Below are 23,335 nucleotides of genomic sequence, written 5' to 3'. Positions count from 1 at the left end.
ACACAGATACTTATTCATAAAACGTAGGTCACAGTGATCTATATTTCTTATGTCATTGAAATAACTAAAAATGGAAAACTTGATAATCATAATAAGAAATCTTGCTGAAAAACGTATCATACATACATCTTAGCTCTACTGGTCATTGATCAAGAGACAGTCTTTTGTCTAATGTCCAATGTCCATCTGTACCTTAGCACAAGTTTGTTATTCCTTACCATTCTGAACTACTTAGGAGGGCTGCCATGAAAATATTAACACACATTCATTCCATGGCCATCTTTAATTTTTTTTATTGCCACTCCTGAATGGATGGGTTTTTCACTGAAATGGACGGTCATATGAACATGGGGCTTTGGCTAAATGGATGGTCATATCAATGCATGGTTTCACTGAATGGACGGTCATATGAACATGGGGTTTTCACTAAATGGATGGTCATATCAACACATGGTTTCAGTGAATGAATGGTCATATCAACATGGGTTTGCACAGAATGAATGGTCATATGAACATGGGGTTTGCACAGAATGGATGGTCATATAAACATGGGGGTTTTCACTGAATGGATGGTCATATGAACATGGGGTTTTCACTGAATGGATGGTCATATCAACATGGGGTTTCATTTAATGGATGGCCATGTTAACATGGGGTTTTCACTGAATCGAGGGTTATATCAACATCGGGTTTCACTTAATGGATGGTCATATCAACATGGGGTTTCACTGAAAGGATCGTCATATCAACATGGTGTTTTACTGAATGGATGGTCATATGAACATGGGGTTTCATTGAATGGATGGTCATATGAACATGGGGTTTTCGCTGAATCGAGGGTTATATCAACATCGGTTTTCACTTAATGGATGGTCATATCAACGGGGGGTTTCACTGAATGGATGGTCATATCAGCATGGTGTTTTACTGAATGGATGGTCATATGAACATGGGGTTTCATTGAATGGATGGTCATATGAACATGGGGTTTTCGCTGAATGGATGGTCATATCAACATGGTGTTTTACTGAATGGATGGTCATATCAACATGGGGTTTCACTGAATGCATGGTCATATCAACGTGGGGTTTCACTGAATGGATGGTCATATCAACATGGTGTTTTACTGAATTCATGGTCATATCAACATGGGGTTTTCACTGAATGGACGGTCATATCAACATGGGGTTTTCACTGAATGGATGGTCATATCAACTTGGGGTTTCACTGAATGGATGGTCACATCAGCATGGTGTTTTACTGAATAGATGGTCATATCAACATGGGGTTTTCACTGAATGGATGGTCATATCAACGTGGGGTTTCACTGAATGGATGGTCATATCAGCATGGTGTTTTACTGAATCGATGGTCATATCAACGTGGGGTTTTCACTGAATGGATGGCCATATCAACATGGTGTTTTACTGAATCGATGGTCATAACGTGGGGTTTTCACTGAATGGATGGTCATATCAACATGGTGTTTTACTGAATTGATGGTCATATCAACATGCGGTTTTCACTGAATGGATGATCATATCAACATGGGGTTTCACTGAATGGATGATCATATCAACATGGGGTTTCACTGAATGGATGGTCATATCAACATGGGGTTTTCGCTGAATGGATGGTCATATCAACATGGGGTTTTCACTGAATGGATGGTCATGTCAACATGGGGTTTTCGCTGAATCGATGGTCATGTCAACTTGGGGTTTTCACTGAATGGATGGTCATATCAACATGGGGTTTTCACTGAATAGATAGTTGTATCAACATGGGGTTTTCACTGAATCGATGGTCACATCAACATGGGGTTTCACTGAATTGATGGTCATATCAACATGGGGTTTTTACTGAATGGATGATCATATCAACGTGGGGTTTCACTGAATGCATGGTCATATCAACATGGGCTTTCACTGAATGCATGGTCATATCAACATGGGGTTTCACTGAATGGATGGTCATATCAACATGGGGTTTAGCAGCAGAGAGGGTGAACAGACCACTTGGTGGAAGTTTCATTTTTAAAAAAAAGCTTCCTACAAAAATGAAAAAAATAAGGTCAATAACATCAAACCAAAGCCTCTAACTGACCAAGAGTTTCTCTAATTGGGTTAGTTTATTTTGTTACTTTATCTTTGTCATTTGTGTTTTTCTAAATTTGTATAATGTTTTTGTTTACCCACTGTGACACTTATTTCTGGTCGAACGATCTCTACTGCTGTATTGTATGAGTAATTAAATCATTATTAGATCAATCTCTCAACCAAATATTTTATGACAACCGCGATCGAGGATCATATATACTTATCGTGATAAATCTCTATGGTGTAGATTATGCTTTTGAAAAGAAGTTTTTAAACTTAATCATGTCCATATCCCCTGAACACCAAGTCTGATGAATATTTCACAGAGTATGTGTATCGACTCCATTAAACACAACTAAAATATTACAGTTATCTCTGATCACTTTAGGTATTTGTGTATATCGCTGATCAATATAAATGTATTGGATTATTATTTGAATATTGGCACAACATTGATGTTTTACAGTTCGCACAATGATTATTCTGTCGTTGTTTCAATGTCATGATAAATTCAGCATCGAGATCAAAGTCGAGCTTATTTTTGTTTAGTCACACTGTTTATAACTAATTGTTTTCTTACTATATCATCATTAGTTTCCTGAATTTGATTATTATTTTCTACGAAGTCTATGATAACCCTCTACAACTGAGATATTCTTATGACTCGAGACAGTGTGAGATAAACTAAATCTTACCATGCAATACGATCATGGACAATCCAAACATTTGTATCAGATATGGTTAATCCTTGTGATAAATGAATCGCCATTGCGTACTATTAGCGTCCATAGAGTTTTGTTCATAGTTAACACGCTCTCAACAAACTGACAGGAAGTAAAACAATATCATTTAATAAAAGGTTTTGTTTCTCTGATGATCCTGGTTTATCAACGTCGATATTTTGTCATTGCGTATCTGCTGTTCGATAACACAACTGTACAGGTAGATTTGAAAAAATTTCTTTAGGTAACAAAAATAACTGTTGTTGAAGTTTATCATGAACTATCTTTCCACTTGCAACTATCAAATCATTTGGTCTCCATAAATTCCAAAAATTGTTTATAAGAGTTTCTGAAATTATTTCATGCATTATTTCACACTGAACTTTATTCGGTGGTAGTCTGATTAATTTCTTAAACTCTCTTAATTCTGGATCAAGCGCTCCATGATCATCAGTTATTTCTTTGTAATAATCCACAAGTTTATTTCAGCCATTTATGTGGAGACAATTCAACAAAAGGCGGTGGTTGACCATGATCATCATACATTATTACAGCAGTATTTTTGTCAATAACCAGTCAATAAATATTTTTAACGTTTCTAATGAAACTTTGCATATTTCATCCTAAACAATAATACTTGGAATATAGTTCTCGCCCATTCGTTCAGAAGTCCATTTATCTCCCTTCCATTGAAAGAATTTGTAATAAGTGCATGATTTAATATTTCTTTCATTTCTCCTGTAAGTCTGTGTGTAGGTGTTAATACAACTACATGTATATCAAAATTCCGAAATAATTCAATCACACGATTTTATTTTTACAGAAGCTCGAGGCCCATTGAGATAAACAGTTTTATTTCTGGTCACAGGATCATATACTGATGGCGCATATGACAATTTTAATACTTGATTTTTTTTGGTAATAAATATCCTTAATTTCAACATCGGCGGATTCAGAATAATTAAGTCTATTTTCTCTTGTATTCTCCATTCACCCCATGCTGCATAAGTGCCAATATGTAGTTGTTCTACAATCCTGTATTTTTTATTGATATAAAATAAATCCCTAGCGACTCTGACAGAAACTCAGAAACTCCATTTATCATTGATAATATATTTATCGAAACGTATGCAAGCACTGAAGATCTTAAATGAGCAAACTGCAGTGACTCACCATCAATATAACTCACAATTGTACCTAATTTAGTTCCATCTGATAAATTAACATTACTTCAACTTATAAATGTGTTTCTATTCTTTGTATCAGCAATTATAAAATCAAGTTAGCATCATCTATAATTAATCTTGTACAATGTCATTTATGATCATATGATCCTCCTTTGGTGAATTTATCAATTATTTTTCTGCCAAGACCTTTTACAATTTTATTCTCAAAATCAGTCATATCAGGATTTTCATCATCATAATATTTCTTTTGTTGTGGTAACCAAAGTTGTTTCTGTGAACTATATGATATAATTGCTTCACTTACAATAAACGATATTAATATTTTTACTTCGAGCTATATCGTAATAATACTGTTGGCGCCCACATTTTTTTTGAAAAATGTTTGCCAAAAAGACATAACAAATCACATGAAAATCTTCGGCAAATTTTAATGAGTCGGGTCAAAATCTGGTAATTGTCCATTTATCCATACTCTGGTCATCTCGTGTGTTGGATGTCCAAATCGCTCAAAATACTTTGAACACTCTCCCATTCCAAGAAAACTTCCGGGATAACATGCAACCATATCAACCGAAATAACATCCTTATAATTGCATCTAATATTTCATAATCCACTGTGTCCGATTCGACACAACTCGATATTATATCAATGAGAAAATCAAACCTCGTAGGCTTCCACAATTTTTTCTATCTAGCAACATGAGCCGCACCTGATGGAATTGTAAAACAATTACTGAGCAACTTTTCATGCATGACATTGCCATTGGTGTATTTTCACTGATAATTCAGTTATCATCTACTTCCTTAATAAACTTTACTCTGAAAAAATATCTTTGATTGTCGAGATAATTAATAATCATCGCCGCTAGTTGGTCGTTAATTGTAGCATCGATGACATCGTTATTGCACATGATTCTAAATGTTGACCACACGTGAGATGCTCCATCATCGCGAAATTCTTCCTTAGCATTACAAATACTTTCAATCAGAGTTTCCGTCGGATCAACCAGAGCTCGTCTTCATGGGTCAGGGGTTCTTCTATCAAGATCGAATCTATATTCAGAAGGTTTAATCTTATTCGCAGATAATATCTCAAACTCCTCGATATTTTATAATTAAGACAAAATATATTTAAATTGAAATATTATATATATGGACCAAAACCATGATTGAAATGTGGTGTTAGGGTTAGAGGAGAAATGCAGTTGTGTGTGCAATGTGATGGTAAAAACTACAGACAGCTGAAAAGATATTATGATAAAAAATTAACACAGACAACAATGGCAAGGTCATAAGAAACGCTGAAGATTATCTCGCCAGATTTTCAAAAGAATTATTCAGACAAATAATATTATATAAAATGGAGCAAAATGAATTTGTAAAACATCCTATCATCAAGGATTACGAGGCATCTCGTGATGGTGTAATCAGGTACTGTCGACTAAAAGATCCAGTTGGTGCTGTTAATAATACTGGTTGTCTCAAATTTAATGCTGAACAAAAGATATTTTAGTCATAGGTTTGTCTACGAATGTTTTCCGGGGGTAGTTGAAGACGGTCTTGTGATCGATCATATTGATTCAAATCCAAAAAATAATTATTTGTGTAATTTACGAGTAATTGCACAGTCAGAATTGCAAATTTGGAAATCCTGTAAGATTTAAAACAATTGCAGAAAGGGTGGTTAAATCCGTAAATACAAAAACTGGTGAAGAAATAATATTGCAATCAATGGATGCAGCTGGCAAATATTTTGATATTTATCTGTGTTCGGTACAACATGTCGCAGATAAAAATATACAAATCGACGTTTTTGATGAAATACAACAAACAATATTTCATTATTGTTGAAGGGGGATAACTGTCAAGCTAATCTGTCTCTGGTAGAGTAATTAAGTATTTATTTCGCTTGTTACTGCGTAATTGGCCGCATTATTATTTTGTCATCGAAACTAATTGTATACAATTATACAATAATCTAACCGTTTGGGTGATAATTAGCATCAGTGAAGTAATATAATTTGGTAAGAGTTCAAATTAGTGAAATGATATTTACATCTTCTAATATCGTCTCGGATAAATTCACAAAATCAATCGCCCGCTTTGCAATACAGTAGTTATTTTTAGATATCTCTGTTATACAGAAATACATGTATTTTAAACCTGACTTGGTGAAAGGCAGACATATATACAATATATATTTTAATACGTTGTGTTCTGGAAAATGGAAAATAAATCCACGCCGTGATTATAACGATCATTTGTAGGAATCCAGCATAGGTAACTTTATAATAATTTCTGAAATATATATCAATAAGGTTGGAAGGTAGCGCATTGTTAGCGTGTTGGATTATCATACTCGAGGTCCGGCGTTCCAATCCCATGACTGACAACTGTCAACGGTGACGATATTTCGCAATTTTCATTAACAGAGTTATCTCCCAAGCTAGAACTTCATATATAAAAAATATACCTTCCCACCATGTCACCACGTGGTGGGTGCTCTTTTGATTATGGGGGAGGGTGTGCAAAAAATTGTTGAAGATAGAGAAGGCTTCTGTATAGAGGGTTTCACGGTTACAACAGAGTTACTGATCGTAGCGCCTAAAATTACCTCCCTTAGCTCCAATGCGCATGCCCACATAAATTTTACAGTTCCGGATAGTTCACCGTTCTACACTTGGTTAGCGAAACATAAAGTCAACAAAGAAATGTATCTTAGCTGTACTACACAGATCATTATGGTTAAACCAATGAATCAATTATATATGTCAAACATCTTTTGTTCATACTTGGAGAATAATTATAGACATTAAATCAGATAATTAGATTCAGTATCCATACTTACATTATATCAGATAATTAAATAATATTTACTTTCCATACTTAAATGATATCAAATAATTACATTAAATACACTGTCCATACTTGATAATATAAATTCATTATCCATAATTTCAGATACATTTGTAGGAACATTTTACTCTGCTCTCCGATTTTAAACATTTATTGCACATTTTTGGTTATATAACCTGAACGAAAACATTCTCAACAATTTACATTTTTCATATGTTGATATATCTTTCTTTCTCAGTTATTTTCGCAAGGCTAATTGTTCGTTTATAATACGAGTTAAGAAAGTTATAACACAAGTTCGATAAGAAAATTATAATACGAATTCGATACGTCAGCTGATTTGTAATGTTGAATATTTTAAACCAGAAAATTTCTTTTTATAAAAAAAAGAGGAACACAGTATTTTAATGTATTCAGAGGAACTTAACAAAGCAATAATTACATTAGCTATCATAACGATAAATGAGTGTAATTGATACAGACGGAATATTTATTCATATTTGGGTGTAAATATCGTACAATATTCGGAGTAAATAACATGCCCAATAACGTTTTTATTTGTTGTTTCATTTTCTTTTTTACTTTTGAAACATCAAATATTGGACGGTACATGCAATAACTTTCGGCATGATTTTTCTCTGCTTATGCTGACACGTAATAACTCTTAAATTTGCTGGGGTCTTTAGACAACATTTCTGATTGCCACCAGCAAATTCATCTAGAACAGCCTTCTTAAAATTAGTTTAATTCTGTTTAACTTTCCTTGCATCAAGTATGTAAGTTTTAAAGATCCAATTATTTCACAGATTCAGTCATATTACATTGGTTCGCCTTTTAAATCAATATTGATCCACGTGACCGGATGTAAAATTGCAAACAGTATGATTTACAAAAGAGACTGCTTGTAAGAACATACTCTACAAGTCAATAATAAATGGATACGCACAAATATTCATATTTCTTGTCTTTATCTATCAGTCACTCTTTCTAACTTAGCATCATTTTATACTCGTTTTTAACCAGAAGTATGTTTATGTAATACACGTATGCGAACACACATTCATTCGAGGATATACATACCCATGCACTAGATAAAAGAAGACATACATACATACAGACAGATAGACATATAGGTGAGAGCCACAAATGTCCTATACATGCATAGTGTGTCTAAAATCGATATTGCTCCAAACTGTATACTCTAAAATTTCCAACCGTTCAAGGAAATAAAATTAAAATAATCATCAAGGAAACTTATACGTGCGCCTGTTTGTTCAAGCGTGGTTGACATTTGTGTATTTTGAAAAAACTCAAGTTATTTCATGAAAAATATAATGAACAATAATAGAAAAGCCAAGGAAATAAATTTAAAATAATCATCAAGGAGACTCATACGTGCGTCTGTCTCTTCAAGCGTGGTTGACATTTGTGCATTTTGAAAAAACTCAAGTTATTTTATGAAAAATATAATGAACATTAATAGAAAAGCAACAGTCTAAGTCAATAATTAAGAAAACCTTAAGAAGTTAGAATTTTTTTCTCTTTGTCGTTCAACCTCCATTAACTGCTATGCTTGAAGCTGTACAAAATAATCATATTTTTATTATTCTTCAAGCGAGATAAATTGCAAGAACTTTTTACACAGCAATACACTTTCGCACAATCAAATAATACAAACTAGAGCATAAGGTAGTAATGGAAAGATAATGAAATTCTGAAATGGGCTGATAATATTTATTTGAAAGCTGGAAGCAGTGCAAGTTAGTGAAAAATGAAAAGATGTAAAATTAATTGATCAAATATTGATAGAATTTCTTTGTAAGATAGTGAGATATCAATCCTGATTGCATAATATGAGCGGGCTGTCACATTTTATTGATCTACATCTGCCATCTTAATTGACTGAACTATCCGGAAGTGAGTTGCACCGAAATGCCCTCTGGTGTTTTCAAGGGGAGATACTAACTGTGAAACCCCCTATATGTATATTTGCCGTCCTTAGAATTAAGTTAATTTTGTGCCGTCGTTAGAACTAAGATTGTATATAATATAATATGTAATACTAATGTATAATAATAAAATAAATATGTTAAAAATTATTTTAATATATGTTTATTATAGTGAACTTTGAAAATAGTAATGTTATTCTTTCTGTAATTAAAAAATTAAAAAACACGACGGTATAAAAATTCAACATGATTATTTGTGATTTTGAATCATTGCAAACACGAAAATTTGAGGATAGGTATACGCTACCAGAAGAGTTTAGATTCATTAAGCTCATCCATCAGTCTATGTTCCAATCCTTGGCTACGGTCAAAGATGCAAATGTTAAAAAAAGTCGTATTTGTCTAACACGCGATTGAAAAATTTAGATCAGAATTAGCTCACGATTACGAAACAAAAAATATTAACACGCGTGAGGCAGTTGAGAAAGATTATGTCAGATCGTGAAAATGAAGGCGCTGTCATTAGTGATTGTGAAAGGGAAACTGCTGTCAGTGACTGTAGTAACAACGTCACTAAGGGGATTGTGAAAGTTAAAGTAGTGACACTGATGAAAATGAACGTTATGGCAACCTGGGGTCCCTGTTGTGGCTAGTGATTGGGAGAGTAAAAGTTAATATTTATTCAGATTTTTTAATTCTACCTGATTAACCTGACATATTTTTATTATTTATAGTATCTATTATCCCATCAAAATTGGAAAATCTGACTGATTTTCATTATTTTTAGTACCTTTTACCCATCAATTTGATGAAATTGTTTGAAAATCTGAAGAATTATGGGTAATATACCCATCAATTTGGTGAAATCAGATTTTTATTCAGAATTAGATAATATTTTTAAGCCGATCAAATTCAATATAAGAATGTGCATAACTCAGAATCTGATTTCTATCACACGTAATCATAATAATATGTTCTCGCTGCAGTTCATTTAATTGTTCCTGCGTCAAGAAAAATTTTTAATTGTCGTATTTACCAATAATTATATTAATACTAAATTGTTCTGCCCTGACTGGGGGCAATGCCAATATTGTTTTGACGGCTTTTTCAAATACCTCTGTGTTGTGTAGAAAACTCTCACATGTTGGTACACATTATACAATACCTCTTGATTAAATAATTAATTTGTAAAACACCAACTTCGGCTCTAAAAAAATAGCTATATGATTAAAAATCGTTAAGATTTTATGTAGAGATTTATATTTAAATTTTTATTTCGTAAATCATGCAAGTGTCCGGATTGGTCGGTAAGTTTGAAATGTATTCTTGATAATAACGGATTATCACATCGCAGATAAACCGGATTAATATGCTCTTGTACAATCAAATATCTAGTAGGTATTTGAGGCGTAAATGTACATAAAATATATCCTTGCTGAGCCTAACTAGATTTTTCAAGATCTATTTGATGACTGTCGTCAATTACATCACATACAAAATTAACTGAAATTGTTGAAGTTATATTAATGATTCCTGGTGAAATATGATGACCTCCACCGTACGGATCATTGTTATGTCTGAGAATTATTGCTGGCGGGTTAGTTGTCTCCACAACTCAACACTTTTTGAAACGTTTTCATTAATAAGATCGTTGACTGATCTAATAGTTCGTCGGTTTTAAGTCCTGGTAATATAAAATTTATTAAATCTGCTTAGGTTATTTTATAATGGTTAGTAAATAGTTGCTTCAATATATTTTTTCAATCGTCTATTAGCAGAGCATTATTATTTACATACTTAGTACTAATTTGATTAGCATACTCAAGCTCTGATACATTCTGATTAAAATATTGTATTGTTTCAATACTTAGTTCTTTTTTTTAGATAGTTATTAGGGTACTGCTGAATATAATTTTTAAATAAATTTACTAATGTCGTGGACATAGTTTTATGTTCATTTTAATTGTATTAGCCAGTGATCCAAGTTCTTTTCATTAACATCAATTCTACCAGAGTTTTCTGGATCGTGTTTGTGTACAGTAAATAAATAAGCACGATGTTCAGGGTCCCACCAATGTTCTTCTCGATATTTTGGAGTTGTTCCAAAAAATTTCAAATCCGTGACAAATTCATTCAACTTTGGTTCTTGTATTTCCTTATACTCTGCTGTTATTTCAGGCCATTCTAAAACACTTCGGATTGATGAATAATATAGATCTACAACACAACCTTGCGAATTTATTTCTATCGCGGCTGATAAAGTAAGTTCGTGAATAGTGATAACTACTTTGGATTCTCTTCCTCTTATAGATTTAATTCTGCGCTGGAATTCATCATTGATTTATTCAATTTGATAACTACTTGTGGGAATTCTGACAACTTGCCAATCCTGAGTTCCATCTGGTTTAGTTTTATACGAAAATACAAGCGAATTATTTGCTGGCAATCCACCAAATGATTTTGATCTGATATTTGGTCAGCTGTAATATACTCGTAATTATGCTAGCACTATTTCATTCGCTGCAATTACAGTTGGAAAGTTAACGCTAAATTCAGGATTACCTGAGCTCACTGATATCATCGTAGCTTTTGACGGACTTGTATTAACGACAATTCGCTGAAGTAGCTCGTTCAGAGTTGGCATTATTATTATTATTATTATTATTATTATTATCTCAATCCTGATTTTCTAAATCAGGCGTGGATTTTATCACAGTCATTACTTCCTTGTAAATTTTAATCATCTCCGTGAACTCAAAATCTGATATTTTTCCATCACTAAGGCTTGATGATATTAACGAGGATAATTTGTAGTATGCTAGCGTCGCTGTGTGTAGTTTTATTATATACTCATGCAGTTTTGCATTTGTGCATGTACATATTTTTCTGCAATAATATTAAGAAGGCCAGCAATAGTTGTTGCAGGTGAAACACAAATTGTTACAACTGCTGGTGAAGGTCGAATGGTCTAAAGCGTTCTCCGTTACGGATCACTGCCATCTCACCTCTGTCTGCGTGGGTTCAAGTCTCGGATTAGGCAAACGTCGGTATGTGAGAAAGCTTGCCAGTAGCTTCTCCTGGGTCGGTGGTTCTTTCCTCGGTTTTCCCGGGTTCTTCTTCCACCATTAATACTGGCCGCCATGTATAGCCTATCGTGTGCTGAAAAATGGCGTTAAACCCCACAACAACAGCAACAACAACTGCTGGTGATGTCACTGTTATTGTTGATAATAATACGCCGGTTTCAGCGATAACAGCAGACGCCGCATACATAATAATGTCAACAACAATTACACGTATGCGATATTTGTTTACTTTTACTGTATATTCGTCAAAGATATTTGTTAGTTTTGTTTGCCATTCACGTGCTTGATTGTATCTAAAACGTTGAACGTTGATCGGAATGCTCATTATATTTTAATTAGGTGGGAATTTAGCGACTAATTCAAGACACCACTAATAAATCAAGCCGAGTTTTTTTTCTTCTTCGGGTTCCACTTCGTTTTGCTCCAAGAGTGGTGACCATATTGCTTGTCCAGACGCTACTGTTTATACTACACTGTCGGTAATTTTTATGTTGGAGAGGTTAATATCGATGGCTGGTGGACTTTAAAAAAAAAATCATTAATGTTTATATTTATGTATCTACGAAAACTCATAAACAATTGTACATGATAAGAAGAATCAGATTTAATTGAGGTTATTTCATTATTAACTTAAACTAACGAGTTCATGATTGGAAGGACGTATTTCTTCGTTACAGCGTCATTGTCTGATTCTGGTTCGAGATTAATAATACCTGTTTCAAAATTGTTTGGTTGTTTTGTTTAACTGATCGCGCATAAAAACACCTCTCAAATGTTTTATATTTAATTATTTAGCAGCATCAAGTAAATCAAAATTGGACATAGGAAGAATCAGCTAAGTGTCCCTGAAATTCCCTGACCTTTTGTGTACCAATGAGGGGTTAATGGTAATCTTAGACCCCTTCCCATTTTTTAAAGAAGTTTTTATTATTTGTCCTGTTGCTTTCTTTCATGCCATTCCTGCAGCACTTCCAACAGCACCATGTTCAGATGCTTTTGCAACAGCTGGGGCTGCAGCGGCTAATAAAGCTGGTATAGTGAAAATATACTACCTGACTTAATTGAGTCTTTAACTGCACCTGAAGAAAGATTAAATCTAACACCTGATTTTTACTGACAGCCTGTATATACCAGCAACCTCAGCGCGATGTTTAATGGATTTATTGAGTGATGACCATATTGCTTGTCCAGACGCTACTGTTTATACTACACTGTCGGTAATTTTTATGTTGGAGAGGTTAATATCGATGGCTGGTGGACTTTAAAAAAATTTATTAATATTTCTATTTATGTTTCTACGAAAACTCATAAACAATTGTAAATGAACAGAATAATCAGTTTTAATTGAGGTTATTTCATTATTAACTGAAACTAACGAGTTCATGGTTGGAAGGATGTGTTTCTTCGTTACAGCGTCATTGTCTGATTCTGGTTCTCCAAGATCAGTAGTTTTGAATCTTTAGCTGCACCTGTAGAAAGATTAAGTCTAACACTGATGTTTGATTGTTTGGCATCATTGAAATGACTGCGTTTACGTTCTGACAATGATAGTTTATTTTGACCACCTGTGCTCTGATCTTTTTTTAGTGACATTTTTATTCCACAGTATTTTGCTGATTTTGATTTAAGTTTTTTAATCTGACAAAGAGTCAGACTGAAATTAACATGATGATATAACATTATAAATATCGTGAGCGAGTTAATTACATGTTTTCTACTGGAGCATCAATAACTCTCATTCGTCCACCAACACCTTCAAGTAATATTGTTTTGTCGCCGAGTATAACTGCGATTTCTCTGCAATTAACATTGTCTGCTGGGTTTACTTGAGCTCGAAAATTAATATCAACGACTGATTACCTAATTAAATCCAGATGTTCCAGTGAAATGTAATAAATCAGATACAGATTTGTAAAATCTAGTTGTGATATTTGTAAACCAATATCTATATTTTGATCACATCCCATAAATTCATCAAACGATGATATGTACGTGCTACATAATTTTGATCAAAATTTAACAATATATCTTCAAATAGTTCTTAATGTCCGTTTATCTTTAAAAAAGAAACTTCACTAACTCCAAGTCTGTCAAATATCTGTATACTGTGTTCTTGAGAGTTTACTTGTTCAACATTTTGAAAGGCAATAAATACATGTCGTGGTGCAGAAACACTTTGCTGTGATGCTAAGTGCCATGTAAATAAACCATTAACATTACTTTCAACACTATCTGTTGATATCGTCAACCATGATAATAATGATTATGAGAACAAGATGGCCGCTATCGCTTAACCGGCTTGAAGCAGCTGTTCCGTTTTTTAGTGCCGTTTTCGCGATATTTGTACTTGTTGCCTGTTTTCATCTTCGTTATTGTGTTCATTATGTATTGGCTGTTCAATTCGTATGTGTTTCTTCATCTCCTTGTTTTTGAAAACGAGAATAATTAGACTTTTTCTCAGCTGTCTTGCTCCACTGTTTTTGAACAAACCGCCATCACGTGATACTCGCCTGTCAACCCGTTTATGCTACGATGGACTCTCATTAATTGCTTTAAATGTTCACTCCTTGGCTCTCCACACTACATTGTGCTCTAGACTAAACGAACTGGGACTACATTCATCATTACCTAAATGTAAACAGAAGCGAAAAAAGAAACGTTGTTTCAAAGCTGGCCGGCGTAGAACAGGAAGAAGAATTCCAGTTATCTCCCTTATTTCGACACAACCATTAAAAAAATTTCGACTGTTAATTTAGATAACCTAATTCAAATCCCAATTAATTCGTCAACCTTTATGTCAACTATCCAAGAAATACCTCTGCGCATTGCATTATTCAATGCCCAGTCAGTAGGACCAACGGAAAAACGCACAGAAAGAGCTAATTTTATCAACGACGAAAATGTTGACATATTATTCTTGACAGAAACATGGCTAAAAACATCAAGCGATGAGCCCAAGTGTGCGGATCTAACACCCACTGGTTACTCCATCAAGTCGTTCCCCCGTAATTCTCGCGGAGGTGGAATTGCTGTCATCACAAAGAACATGATAAAACGTCTGAACTACACCATAACATTCAATTTCGACCACACATCGTTTGAACTAGTCCAAACCACACTCACACTGGAGCAAAAGTCAGTACATTTTTTCTGCCTATACCGCCCTCCTCCGAGTAGAAAAAACAAGCTGGTTCACTCTCTCTTTTTGGAGTAGTTTCCGAATCTCCTGGACTATGGAAATTCGATAGGTGGCAACCTGATTGTTCTTGGAGATTTCAACTTTCACTTTGACTGTCCCGGAAACTCAAATACATCAACACTCCTAGATTCCATTAATGTTTTCAACCTCAAACAGTCAGTTAACCAACCCACCCATAAACATGGTCACATTTTAGACTGGATTCTTCATAGACCTGATGATAACATTCTACGGTCCTCCCTGGTATCCCATGATCTTGCATCAGATCACCTCCGCATTTTATGCCATCTTGACGTATCAGTCCCTAACCCTCCACCTTTATCTGCTACTAAGAGAAACCTCCGTATGATAAATAGAACCAAATTAATGCACGACATCCAAGCTAACCTAACAACTTGCATACCTCCTACCGCAGAACAACTCGATAACTGTCTGCGTTCATTACTTGATAAACATGCCCCAGCTATCAAATGCAGAGTATCAATTCAAAAGTGTTCTCCATGGTATAGCAGTGTTAGGGACCAGCTTCGCACTGCTAAAAGAGACCGCCGTAAAGCTGAGAGGCTCTGGCATTCCACCAGACTCACTATTCATAAGCAAATCTATGAAGTCGCTAAGAAGAATGTCACAAATATAGTCCATGCAGCGAAATCAGCCCACTACACTACTAAAATCATGGAAAGTTCCAGCTGCAAAGAGCTCTTCGAGATTACTAACAAGCTAATGTCAAGGAACAAATCAACACCACTTCCAACTACCTTCTCTCCAGTTGACCTTCCGGACATGTTTGCAAATTGTTTCCGTGACAAAGTACAAACCATTTGAGATACGCTTGACACCACAATTTCAATTGACTCGTCATCACCATACAGTTGGGATACAGAATCTGAGTGGCAACCATTAGCAGCATTTGAACCTGTCTCTATGGATTTCGCACGTATAATCGTGATGAAGAGTGCACCAAAGTCATGTGAACTTGATCCAATTCCAACATCACTGCTGCTTGAGTGCTTAGATCCAGTATTGCCTTCACTAACTGATGTTATTAATACCTCTCTCTCGTCTGGGGAGTTCCCATCATTTTTCAAAACTGCCATTGTAAAGCCTCTGCTAAAGAAACCAACACTAGACCATAACGATTTAAAGAACTACCGCCCAGTTTCTAATCTCCCATTCATTTAAAAAATCTTAGAAAAGATTCTTCTATCCCAGCTTGTATCTCATCTAAATTCAAACAGTCTTTTTAGCAATGTACAATCTGCATATCGCCCTTGCCACAGTACTGAAACTACTCTTTTAAAAGTAGTTAATGACATTCTCTCTGCGTTGGATAGCGGAAAGATTACAGTCCTCACCCTCCTTGATTTGTCTGCAGCATTTGACACAATAGACCATGATATATTACTTCACCGTTTCCAGCATGTATTTGGCATTCATGATACAGCCTTACTGTGGTTCAAGTCCTACTTGGTCAACAGGACACAAATTGTATCTGCCAATGTAATACATTCCAAACCCAGTTGATATGTGTTGTGGTGTTCCACAGGGGTCTGTTGTTGGACCTGTTCTTTTCATTCTGTACACTCTGTCGCTCTCAAGTGTCATAGATCATCATCCAGTGTCTCACCAATTGTACGTTGATGACACGCTAATATACAAAACTAGCCACCCAACTGAAGTTGATGCTACCATCCAAGGTGTAGAGAGGTGCATTTCTGATGTGAAATCATGGATGACTTGTAACAAGCTGCAGATGAATGATGATAAAACTGAGGCCATTCTGATCACAACACAAAGACTTTCTCATTCACATCCTTTATCTAAAACAATAGATATCAGCAACGCCAACATTAAATTCACACAGTCAGTACGAAACCTAGGTGTTACTCTGGACAGTACTCTCACATTGCACCAACATGTCATGAACATATGCAAGACTGCAGATCTTGAGCTGAGACGCATCAGCTCAATTCGCAAATATCTTTCAGTTGATGCCACTAAAACACTTGTGTGGTCATTAGTACTTTCAAGACTGGGCTATTGTAATTCAATTCTGTCTGGTTCATCTCAATATCTACTCCAGTGTGAAGTGGCAAATTTTATGTCGATCTAACAAGAATACATTAGCTGAGACCAGACAACCATTAATTAGATTTATGGAGACAAGCGCGTATCATATCGCCATACTACCGTGTACGGTAATGTCCTTTAGAGGGAGAATTCTGTTCCTAATTAAACATTTGTTTATACAGCAGCCAGGCGGACACTTTAGGACAAGGAAAACTTCATTTTCATGGTAAAGTTGTCACAATTGAGAGAATGCAGAAACTCTGTTACTCAAACTACCAGGGTCAAGTTGACCCTGACTTTGGCGCCTCTGGAAAAAAGGCGGCAGAGATATTTGATTCTGATTGGTACGTTAAATGAGAGGGCGTGTTCCAACACAAAAGGGGCCCCGAGTGGCCGAGTGGTCTAAAGCGCTCTTCGTTACGGATCACTGCCATCTCACCTCTGTCTGCGGCGGTTCGAGTCTAAGATTCAGCCAATGTGGGCATGTGAGAAAGCTTGCCAGTAGCTTCTCCTGGGTCGGTGGTTCTTTCCGGGGTTTTCCGGGTTCTTCCTCCACCATTAATACTGGCCGCCATGTATAGCCTATCGTGCTGAAAAATGGCGTTAAACCCCACAACAACAACAACAACAACCAACACAAAATTTCATAGGTTTTAATATCGCCCGCATCGAAATTTAATCAGTCTAAGCTTTTCCTACAAGAGGAGACCCAAAGGTTATGACTCCGGAAATTTGCAAGAAATTTCCGTAAAACTGTTATCCAAAAAGGGGACGATTGTCGAAAGGAACCGACGAACTAATTTACCGATTAGAGGGAGAAAACGTTGACAGCAAAGGTAGTGTGACAATTCCATGTAATTTGTTTATGCCATATATAATGCTTTGCTGAAGTTATTTATTTGTATCTGCATGAATCTTTTTTCTACATTCGTGTAATAATTTGCTTTATGAAGTATAACTGTGTTGAGTTTATGCATAGGAAGTTGTACATTAATCTTCTTTAGATAAGTTTAACGAATTGTTTTAATTTTGTCGTCTTGTTTGCATAAGAATTATGTTCTAAGAATTTAATGCATTACATTAGTTAATATGATTCCAAGAATCCGTGTGAATTCGCCGAATTTAGAAGATTTCACGTATGATTAAGAATAAGTGTGTATTGACGGAAATGATCTAGTAATTGATTGACGTGATGTATCCTATTTATTCGCTGTGTATGTGGTAATGTGTAAGGTCAAGGCGTAACGAATTAGCCATTTGACTAACTAGGGTCATTATAGGACATGTGGAGTCAATTGATAGCCTTAGCGTCTGTTTAGCACTGATAGTGAAATCTGATAACGAGGGAGAATAATGAAGAATTAACCGTTTCATAAATAACGGGAAATTTGGGTTGTCTCTATTTATATTTATTTAAAAGGGAGAAAATAGCTCCAGAGACGTATAGAACGAATGAGGGATGTTATTCTGAGACCTATGCGGAGAAACATAGAGAAGAGTGCAGTGAGACATATAATCCTGTGACGCAACCCTGCGACGTATTAATCTCTGAAGAAGTATTTTGAGAGTGTCCTGAGACGGGTGGTAGAAAGTATCATCCCGAGATCCAAGGGGTCTGAACAGCGACAGAGGAAGCAAAAACAGACTGAGGACGAGCAGGTTGTGAAATCATACAAGACGTTGACTTCGATTGGTCACTCGATCCTATGATGAACTAAATCTATCAGTAACAGATCGGCTATCTTATTTAGATCTATTTGCGTTTTCTTTGCATTTCGGTGAAAGTTAAATTTCTAAAAGCAGAGTTCATTCCTGATGTAATGAATTATCACAGTGTTTGTATGTAATTGATTAAATTGTTTGTTTACATGTACGGAGGCTCGTGTTGGTTTGTTCTATATACCTGCTCAGATCTCTATCTATTCCACCTATAAGTTTCACCACTTATATTTATATTTACTCGAACCGGGCAATAACATCGAGGGCGGTCAACCCCTAGATAACGAAAACCAAATACGGAGGGACATTCACTCCCCCCGTGTAACATCCAGAAACTTCAAAAAGTTCAAAACTCAGTTGCTCGGATCATACTTAGAGTACCACGAGCAGAGCACACCTCCCTGCTGCTCTGTACCCTACACTGGCTATCCATTCGATCCAGAATCAAACACAAAATGTGTTCTCTGTGCTACATTTCACTGTCGGACTCGAGTCCTACATACCTATCTGACCTCACTCATGTGTACACACCAGCAAGATACTTACGCTCCTCTTCTGACAATCGTATACTCATTATTCCAAGTATGAAAACAGTGATATGGACAGCGTTCTTTTGCATACCAGGGCCCAGCAACGTGGAATGAATTGCCCACTGAACTTAGACACAAAGACACAGTGATCACATTCAAGAGGGCTCTCAAAACTCACTTATTTCGACAGCAAGAACAAACTTAAAGACCTAATAATGTTTCCTACCAAAAATATTCTCAGCATGTTTTTTATTTTTTTATTTTTTTAAAAATGTTTTTCTAATTTCATGTTGTTTGTTTTTGTAATAATATTATTATGTTTCTTATCTTATAGGTGTTGTCTTATGTTGTAAAGCGCTTAGAGCTTCCAAAGATTAGGCGCTATACAAAGTCCTCATTATTATTATTATTATTATTATTATTTACCACCTGAATTCATAAAAGAAAGTATTTTTTCTTCTTCAGCAAGTGATGGAGTCATTACCGGCATCCACGATGAAAATTTAGATAGTATTACTTTACCAGCAGCAGCACCGCCACCTTCATGCCAAATAGCATCATTATCATCACCCTTTCTCACAAGTACAATTGTATGATTGGCTGCAATAATAACCTTTCTAAGATTTATGCAAAGTCCAAAAATATGTGACAATGGAATTGAGCATGGAAATCTATGATTACCTCTCAACATTAATCGACGAGCTACAAATCCTAAGTTGAAATCTGGATCGGAACTAATTACAACTGATTCTACATCTGTGTCATCAGAAGCAGCTGTAACTAGTTTTTTGGTCGTCTTATAGTATACTGTCTGTTGTTAGGATTGTTAGAATTATCCTTAGCAAACATCATTGATGGACCAGCTGATCTTGTATAATCATCTGAATATCTTACTAGACCTAATATCGTTGTAGCAACGTCAACATTATCCTGAATTGATTCAATCTCTTTTCTATCGATCATGTAATTAGCACTTTTGAATAACGCCATGATGACATTATTAACAAAACCAACTCTGATTTCATCACCGTATGGTGTATTAGCGATGACATTTGCTACAAGTTCTCCTTCTACTTCAATTAACGCTTCAGCGGGTAATACATATTTACTTGTATCTTGAACTTATAATCCAATTCGTCCACGTTGATTTGGCTGTCGTGCTTCATAAGAATAATACTGATAATTATGCGCAGCTTTGTCTTTGAGAACTGGTGCATCCATGTAAAACGCTAGATATATGTCAAAACATTTTATTATAATTGTTATCGTCTAACACAAAGACCACTTTCTGCTATCAGACTTGCATTTATATTTTTGTTTTCTTTTTCTGTTTGGGGCATATCAACCAACTCTGCTAGTTTTTGATTTGCAGCTTGATCTATTATTTTACTGACTTTTGCAGGCATAATTTCAGTGCAAGGTAATTTTACTGGCTGTGGTTTTATCGTCTGCGTATTAATCGTGCTAATCTATCTTTGATTGCTGAAAATGTTTTGCTAACAACATTACCAACAGCACTGATACCTTTATCTTGAATAGCGTCAATAGCTTTCATTCCTAATTGTTTAGCAATCAGTATTGCTTTTTGGAGCTATTCTCTTAAATAAACCTTGAACAACATCACCAAGTCCATCTCCGTAGATCTCTTTGTACGTTTGTAATCGCGAATTTAGTATTCTGACCATTACAGGTTCATGTACAATCATTTTATTAATAATCAGCCCACTGATTAAATTATTCTCAATCACTGTAATAATCATCAGCAATTTCATTAATGAGAGGTCGATAAATATTAATATCTATGATACCGCCTGTAAATAATCTTCGACAAATATCAGATATTTCATTAATAATTTCTGGAGAATTATTTCCAGCACGTTTCCCTCCTATGAGGTTTCTAGCCGTTCAAAATCAGAATGAACATTGTTAGGACAAGTAATAAGACCACTTCCTTGATTAGAAAAACCACTTCCAACAAAACCAGGAGGATCTTCTTTTTCTTGTTTTACATCTTTGAATTTATTAAAATGCGTGTCGAAATCATCAGCAAGTTTATTAGTAAATATGGAATATACTTCTTTAACCCAATCATCTTCTTCCCAAGAACCAACATATTCAGGTTTTGCATACTTTTATGTTTCATGGTATCCATGTGCAGCAACATTTACTGCGTCTATGTATTTTGATTTCACGATACTGCCTAAACCCTTAGTCGTGAATGTATTCTTAATATTAATTAAATGTAGAGATTGTGGTTGAGAAATTTGGAGATTGCAGTTTAATAGTTTAAAATATTGAGGATGTTGTTGAATTATTTCCGTTTTCAAAATTTGTGGTTCAGGAATTTTTGGTTGAGGAATTTGTGGTTTTTGTGGCTCAGGTTGAAGAATTTGTGGCTTGAGATTGTAGTTTACGTGACTACTCATGCAATTTATTTATTTTTTAAATATATGCATTATATTTTGGATTCATCATTTCTAGCATGTTTTTTGTTGTAATATATACGATATACCCATTAAATTTTTTTTATCAACATTTACGCCAGCATACTTAGGCTTTAAAAGTTCAGACTTTAGAAGAAAACCCATCGCTGCAGTAAATTTTCCACTTCAAGATCTTCAATAACACCTCTAAATTTCTTAATCAATTCAATATTTATTTTTTTACTTTTAGGTTTTGGTGCACGATCTTTTTTATTTCACCAATACCTTCAAGTATTTCTTCTGCTCTACTAGGAGGTTGAGCAGCGGCTACTTCACTTCTCTTACAATCGTTTTTGTTTGTTTAGTTATTCTTGCTATCTTTTCTGTTTGCTCAGCAGTTTGTTTTAACATGGGTAGAAGACCTTCAGTAGTTTCTGCAACTCTTTCATTAGCCTTTGTAACAGGTTTAAATAATTGTTATGTACCTTCTTTAAATTCAACTTGAGATTCTAGACGTCCTTGCAGTTTTTATCTGACGGCATCACAAGCAGGAAGATATTTTCTAACTGCTTCTAATCTTTCTCGAGCTTATCTAGCAGTATAAGATTCCATTACTGACAAAATAATGATTTAATTACACACACAATGCAGCAGCAGAGAGGGTACGACTACAAATAAGTGTCACGGTGGGTAAACAAAAACATTATACAAATTTTGAAAAACACAAACGACAAAGATAAAGTAACAAAGTAAACTAACCCAATTAAAGAAACTCTTGGTCAGTTAGAGGCTTTACGTTATAGACTTTATTTATTTTCATTTTTGTCATCTGAACATGGGGTTTTCACTGAATGGATGGTCATATCAACATGGGGATTTCACTGAATAGATGGTCATATCAACATGGGGTTTGCACTGAATGGATGGTCATCTGAAAATGGGGTTTTCACTGAATGGATGGTCATATCAAAATGGCGTTTTCACTGAATGGATGGTCATATCAACATGGGGTTTTCACTGAATGGATGGTCATATAAACATGGGGTTTTCACTGAATGGATGGTCTTATCAACATGGGGTTTTCACTGAATGGACGGTCATCTGAACCTCGGGTTTTCACTGAATGGATGGTCATATCCACACGGGGTTTTCAATGAATGGATGGTCATATCAACATGGGGGCTTCACTGAATGGATGGTCATATCAACAAGGGGTTTTCACTGAATGGATGGTCATCTCAACATTGGGTTTTCTCTGAATGGATGGTCATATCAACATGGGGGTTTCACTGAATGGATGGTCATATCAACATGGGGTTTTCACTGAATGGATGGTCATATCAACATGGGGTTTTCACTCAATAGTTGGTGATCTGAACAGAGGGTTTTCACTGAATGAATGGTCATCTGAACTTGGGGTTTTCACTGAATGGATGGTCATCCGAACTTGGGGTTTTCACTGAATGGATGGTCATATCAACATGGGTTCGCACTG

General features: G+C 35.2%; 1 protein-coding gene across 1 annotated transcript in view; it reads left to right on the top strand.

Annotated features, from left to right (window-relative positions):
* The window catches only part of LOC149806268 (uncharacterized), a 96,698-nt gene extending 74,880 nt beyond the window's left edge, over positions 1 to 21,818 (top strand). Inside the window, exon 4 of the mRNA XM_089935508.1 lies at positions 21,759 to 21,818. Coding sequence (XP_089791634.1) covers positions 21,759 to 21,818 — 60 coding nt within the window. The remainder of the gene's footprint in view (positions 1 to 21,758) is intronic.
* The last annotated feature ends 1,517 nt before the right edge of the window (positions 21,819 to 23,335 follow it).

This window comes from Sinohyriopsis cumingii, chromosome 2 (assembly GCF_028554795.1).
Source record: "Sinohyriopsis cumingii isolate HCF-2022 chromosome 2, ASM2855479v2, whole genome shotgun sequence".
Lineage (NCBI taxonomy): Eukaryota > Metazoa > Mollusca > Bivalvia > Unionida > Unionidae > Sinohyriopsis > Sinohyriopsis cumingii.
Note: the sequence above shows the minus strand (reverse complement) of the source record. Positions and strands in the feature narration are given on the sequence as shown.